Source organism: Diospyros lotus, chromosome 5 (assembly GCF_014633365.1).
Source record: "Diospyros lotus cultivar Yz01 chromosome 5, ASM1463336v1, whole genome shotgun sequence".
Lineage (NCBI taxonomy): Eukaryota > Viridiplantae > Streptophyta > Magnoliopsida > Ericales > Ebenaceae > Diospyros > Diospyros lotus.
Window position 1 is genome coordinate 38,531,536 of NC_068342.1, and position 6,246 is coordinate 38,537,781.

The 6,246-nt window shown below is 40.7% G+C and overlaps 1 protein-coding gene across 1 annotated transcript; it reads right to left on the reverse strand.

Annotated features, from left to right (window-relative positions):
• Nucleotides 1–1,299: 1,299 nt before the first annotated feature.
• On the reverse strand, nt 1,300–3,801 carry LOC127802773 (ferredoxin--nitrite reductase, chloroplastic). Its single transcript, XM_052338793.1, has 4 exons — nt 3,358–3,801; nt 2,696–3,050; nt 2,307–2,595; nt 1,300–2,226 (listed from the first exon to the last, which is right to left on the reverse strand). The coding sequence occupies exons 1-4, from the start codon at nt 3,731–3,733 to the stop codon at nt 1,483–1,485; spliced, it is 1,764 nt and encodes a 587-aa protein (XP_052194753.1). The 5' UTR covers nt 3,734–3,801; the 3' UTR covers nt 1,300–1,482.
• Nucleotides 3,802–6,246: the final 2,445 nt, after the last annotated feature.

Consider the following 6,246-nt stretch of genomic DNA (forward strand, 5'->3'; position numbering starts at 1 on the left):
GGGCCGGACTCGACCCAACGTGACGGCTCAAATCGCCTCAAGCCCAGTAAGCTCTAGCCGAGCTTATCAGAACAAGGTCATATATCGCTGAAACCCGAACTTAGATTACGGAACCAAGTGAGCTCCCAGTAAGCTCCCGGAAAACTTCCAGCGAGCTCTGAACGATATACCCAGCAAGCTCCTAGCGATGCTTCCAGCTTGCTGGCCTAATCATATAGTTCGACGGTAAAACTATTCAGCTTGCATAACAACATTGCTGCTGAATAATTGAAGGTATGGACCCATCTACTTTATTTGATGCAAACCAAATCCCTAGTAATACGAAGCCCCATTTCTAATTTTATGGAATTAATAAAGACGTCTTGTCTCCGTGATGTCATCCTCCCACTTTGGTATTTTATGCAATTATAAACACCCCCCACTATAAATAGGGGTTAAAAACACCCTTATAAAAAAGAAAAAAAATCAAATAATGATACACTGTTACTCTATCGGAATACCTAGAGGACAGTCATGGAGTAGGCATCATTCTGATAGAATTACGTAAAAATTCTCTGTATCCGTTCTATTTTGTTCTTCTTCCTTGCATTTCGATTTATTTATTCATTGTAGGCCTACGAATCACGGTCGGCTAATTCTGAACGTCGACAGATATATATATATATATTTTTAATGTCTGTAAAGGTGAGAATATGCAGTGACATCCCAAGGTGTCGTGCCGGGATCGATGATGGGGCAGTGATGGCGAATAAGGCAGTGGAAGATGTTGCGGCAAAGAGTAGTGGGGCATGGGTGTTGGATCCAATAATGGGACATTACAAGCTGGAGAACTAGGCGAACTAGATCGATGTGGCAAAGTTGCGTGAGATACTCTTGAAGAGAAACATGAGATGACATTGAGATGGAGATGAAAAGGCTGGAGGGCCGATTGATCGTCCATGCTACTTGAGATTGGCTTTCTTCTCAAGGTTTTAATTCAAATACAATCACCATTAGTTAATAGACGAGTGCACATCACTCATCTTGAGCCATGTTAGTCAAATGTTCATATGCTGTGAAATTAATTAATTCAAATGGAACCAAATTAAGTTGATGATGCCACAATAAAAAACAGTGAAAGTTGATGGTACATTTATGCATTTGGCCAAGAAACAAAAAAGAGGTAAAAAGACGTGGGGTTGATGAGGTGTTTCTTACTTACTTTCAACCCAAAGAAAATACAAAAAAGAATAAAAGAAATCACAGTCTTCTTTGATCTAATTTATTTCATTCATTCTTTTATCTAATGGAACAAGCTGATGAAGAAGATTAAAAAAAAGCTTTATAAGCAATCATATATATATATATATATATATATATTGAAATTTCCAAAATCTTAAAGCACCATAACTCTTGAGCAAGAACATCTCTTACTTATAGTTTCTTGCCTAATGAGGAGCAATCGATGAACCAATTTGGCCAAATCTTCGAATCTAATCTAATCTACTCTTCCCCTTCTTCCCTCTCCCTGGGAACAGCTCCAAAGTGATCGACCAAAATTTGAACAAGCAGGGGCACCAAATCTTCACAAGGCACAGCCTTCTTGTAGAGCTCTCCCAGATGTGAATCACTCCCAATCCTTCCTCCCAAGTACACATCAACTCCTTCCACAGCTTTCCCAGTTTTGTTCCTTGTCATGCATCCCATGAATCCGATATCGGCCACCTGAACCTGCCCACAGGTGTTGGGGCAGCCTGTCCAGTGCATCCTCACTGGCCGGGTAACCGCCACCTGCCTCTGCACCTCCTCCGTCACCTTCAGAGCCCGGGCCTTGGTCTCGATTATGGCTTGCCCGCAGAACTGGTTGCCGGTGCAGGCTACCAGTCCTTTCATTAGAATGGGGGGCGATGGCGAGAACCTGTCCTGCAAAAGAGGCTCTCTTAGCAGGGCTTCAATCTTCGAGTTGGGGATGTTGGGGATTAGGATGTTCTGCTCCACCGTCAGCCGGAGTTCTCCCGAACCGTACTCGTCAGCGAGGCGTGCCAGCTCGTCCATGTCGTCAGCCTGAACGCGACCCACCGGGATGTGAAGGCCCACGAAGCTGTAGCCTTGCTGTTTCTGAGGATGGACACCCAGATAGTCTCTCCTCTCCCATTGCTTCTGAACCAAATCTTCAGAGCCCGCTGCTCTCTCCAGCTCTTGTCGAGGCATTCTCTTCACTACCTCTGATCTGAACCCCTCAATCCCCTGCGTTTTCACAAGAAAAATTAGGAAAGCCCAATGGCTTATCGCTGCAGAAAAGCTGAGAGAATACTAAATAGACTCACCAGTTCATCAATCAGCCACATCATCCTTGTCTTTTGCCTGTTCCCTCTGGTGCCCAGATCTCTGAAAGTTTCCAGCACTGCCTTGCACACCGGGGTCACGTCATCTGCTGGAACCCAGGCATCGAGAGCAACTGCTTCAGCACACCGCTTGGGGCTGAAGAATCCGCCCACCAACAAATTGAATCCAAATCGCCCATCCTTTGTGGCCGGCATGTAAGCCAGATCATTGATGTGGGGATGCTCAAATAGGTCGTGAGAACCCACTACACACACATTCCACTTTCTTGGCCTGCCAAACCATATAGGAATGAATTCATAAGAAGATACAATACAATGCCATGCCGGTTTATAGCAGCATCAATGTATTAATAGTAGTGCAGTGAACTCACAAGTTAGTGAAAGCCGGATTGCCTTGAGAATTGGCAGTGATGAAGTGAGATAACAAGTTCGTGTAAGCCCTGGTATCAACAATTTCATGCGGGTCGATCCCTGCAAGAGGATTTCCAACAGGGTTCCTCACATTGTCCATTCCGCTCTGTAAGCTCGTCAAGCCCACTTCGGCCAGACCCTCGAGTATTTCTGGCACATCGCCCAATACCACCCCACGAATTTGCCAGTTCTGCCTTGTAGTCACATCTGCGCACCCTTCTTTCCCGTATTTCCTTATAACACTGGCTAGATAGCGAGTCTGCGCGCTTGTCGTTACGCCATTTGGTAGCTTCAGTCTCATCATAAATCTACCATCTGATCCATCACCATGACAAAGCAAATTACAACAAGAAGATGATGCCGTTTCTGCAAAACCTTTCTTCCAATGGATTATTGGAATTAAGTCAATCGAGTTCTGTTTGGTTACCAAGAAAATATGAAAAGGATAGAAATCCAAATCCAGGATTCTGAATCTTACTCCTTCCATCGAATTACTAATCTATGATAAAAAACAACCGAACTAGTAGACGTTTTTATAGGCGACAACTCTATTCACATTCAGATTGAGTTTTATCAGATTAGATGAAATGAAATTGAAGAACTGATGAGGCGAGAAGCTTACACTGATGCTTCCTCCGGTGGAAAAGGCCAAGCCATTTGAGCCTGACGTCGATGTCATTTTTGGTGAGCTTGGATTTATCAATCTCTTCAAGAGACATCTTAGCAAGCTCTTCAATCCCATTCTCCATGAACAGCTTCATCGGCTCCTTCTCCAGCTTCACCTTCTCTTGAGGATTTATGCCCGCCCTGAACTCCTCCTTCAGCACCCAGAACCCTTCCCTCTCCTCCACCCTCGGCTCCAGCCTCCCGGCCTCGATCTCCGCCGCCCCTGACGGCGACGGCGCCACCGTCTGCGCCGGACTGGCGCACACCCTCGTCCTCAGGCGGCCGGAATTTGGCAACGAGGGCACCATGAACCTGACGGCAAAAGACGACATCCTGTCGGAATTGCTGGCGGTGGTGAGGGATGGAGGAAGAGAGCATTATGTAGGGAGGGGATTGGAGCCTTAAGGCGGCGGCGGTGGCCATGTTGATCCATTGGAGTGGCTCTTGGAGAGCGCCAGGGGCCAGAGACGGTTAATTTGTGTGGACGGAAATGCCCCCTGTTGCCGTTGGATTTGTTCGCCCGGCGTTGAAAGCTGTGCCAGGTGATGGCCGCGTCCTTCGCGGGTCCCTGGAGGGGCAGAATGGTAAACGGATCAAAGAAGGACACGTGTCGGTTGGATGAGCCTGTGGTTCTGGTGGGAAATGATAACAATTAAGTTTAAGTCGGTCTGGTACGTTTGTCTAATGGCTACTCGCTGGTTGTATAAGGCGGATGGCGGGCACATGTCCTTTGGCTGTCCGAAGAGGGTCTCTTTAGGTACCAAATAAGAGAGGGCGAACCATTATTGAAATCCCACCATTTAGATTGTCCTACCTCTAGAAAGACTATAAATTTAAATTAAATATAAGATTATTGTGCTCATGAGCGAATTTAAGAGGGTATATGGGTTGTTTAGACATAAAATTATTTTAATCACGGACAAATCTAAAAGACTTGGCACGAACTATTTAGATTTAAGATTATTATGATCATAGGTGAATTTAGGGGAGGTCGACATGAGTTAATACTCCTGTATATGTATATATATATGAAGAATCAATAGTCAAATGGATTCATTGTCCCTATTGTTCCATCTACGAGTGGATCTGAGGAGAGCTAGTACAGCTTTCAATCCTTGGATTCGTCCTTAATTGTGATGAACCTAAATTTATCCAAGAGAGAGAGAGAGAGTGACTTATTGTCACAATTTTCTCTATTAAATCATCGTTGTCGTCTATGTTAAACCACCGTTATCTTTCCATCATTTAGATAATTCCAAATCTAGAATGATTATCCAGATTTATTATTCGCATCATTCTATATCTAAAACAATTGCTGATACAATCAAAGTCTTAGAGTTGCAACCATAGTCATTGTTGCTATCACTACCAACATCGATGGAAAAAGAGAGACGAGATTTGAGAATAGATATAAATAAAAATAAAAAAAAGTCCTAAATATGAAATATTTTGGTTATTTTTTATGTTTAATTGGGGTTACAACATAACATTAAACTGCATCGATAATTCACTATATTTTTTCAAGTATTTCTTATAATTATTTTTAATATAAAAAAATATGACACCTAATCTTTCGTATCAACGAGGAGGCCAACTTTGAGAGTTGGGTGCTGTCATTGATTTGATTTAATGATCAAACAATAGAGAAATGATTGGGTAGGAAGGAGCCTTAACGTGACAAGGCCTTCCCTCCCTCCCTCCCTAAGTTAGCATTGTTTTCAAATATTACTTTAATGAAGCCTTGGCTTAGCCCTCAATTTTTAACTCATTGTGGGGAACATCTTTTTATTATTTATTTCAGAAATACTACTTGGAACACTTCAACTATCATATTTAGCGTGACATTCTCATTTTAGTGCATTATAATATATATTAATGTAAAAGTATCATATTAAGTGTCACTCATAAATTTAAGAGTAATATTTTTTTTTATCAAATTTATATTTTTGTTCATATATTTTTTTTTTTTGGTTGTTTAAACTCTTTATTGTTTCGATTATATCATTAAATTTATATTTTTAAATTAATTTAATCTTTATATTTTAACTTTTTTTGTATGATAACATAAATTTTTTATTGTTTCAATTATATATTTAGATTTATATTTTTAAATTAATTTAATATTTATATTTTGATATGAACAAAACGTGTGACGTGTATTTTATTATTTTATTTTATTTTTTTACACATAAAAATAAAAATATTAAATTAATTAAAATATATATATTTAAAGATGTAATTAAAACAATGAAAAGATCAAATTAACATGTGAAAAAAATTAAAATATATGAATTAAATTAATTTAAAAATTAAATTCAATGGTGTAATCAAAACAACTACAAAATTTAAATAAAACCATCATTATAGATTTGGCCAATATTTTTGTAATTAGTTATCTAACTTATTGGTCGTTTTGAACCATCATATTTTGTTTGTATCATGTCAATTTATAAAAATTATTTATGAATATAGTAATTTTTTTAAAAATAATTATTATTTATCATTTGAAGTTGCTGCCATGACGCTACGGCTTGCAGAAAAATCTAAGAGCATTGAATAATTTCAGGAATAGACACTGACGACTAGTCAGCGTACCCAACTTGGCAAGCAGCTGAAGAGCCGCCAGAGCGGCGAAGAGCCACCACCGGCCTCCACCTTCCGCCGCGCCGCATCTCTCTTGGGGGGCCCGCCCGCCGAAACATGTGGCGCCCGGCATAGGGCCTCAGACCTTTAATTTTGACTTTCTTTTTTCCAAATGCCGTGGGCACCCCTTAAATTTTATTATATTACAATTTATACGCTATGTTTTAAAAATTATATTGACGTCCCCCAACATAGACAACCA

What these genes read in the sequence shown, in the direction of transcription:
- LOC127802773 (XM_052338793.1), bottom strand. Translation starts at nt 3,733, where the DNA reads ATGTCGTCTTTTGCCGTCAGGTTCATGGTGCCCTCGTTGCCAAATTCC. An exon ending in AATCCGGCTTTCACTAACTT is followed by an intron (nt 2,596 to 2,695) that starts GTGAGTTCACTG and finishes ATGGTTTGGCAG; the next exon opens with GCCAAGAAAGTGGAATGTGT. An exon ending in TGTGGCTGATTGATGAACTG is followed by an intron (nt 2,227 to 2,306) that starts GTGAGTCTATTT and finishes GTGAAAACGCAG; the next exon opens with GGGATTGAGGGGTTCAGATC.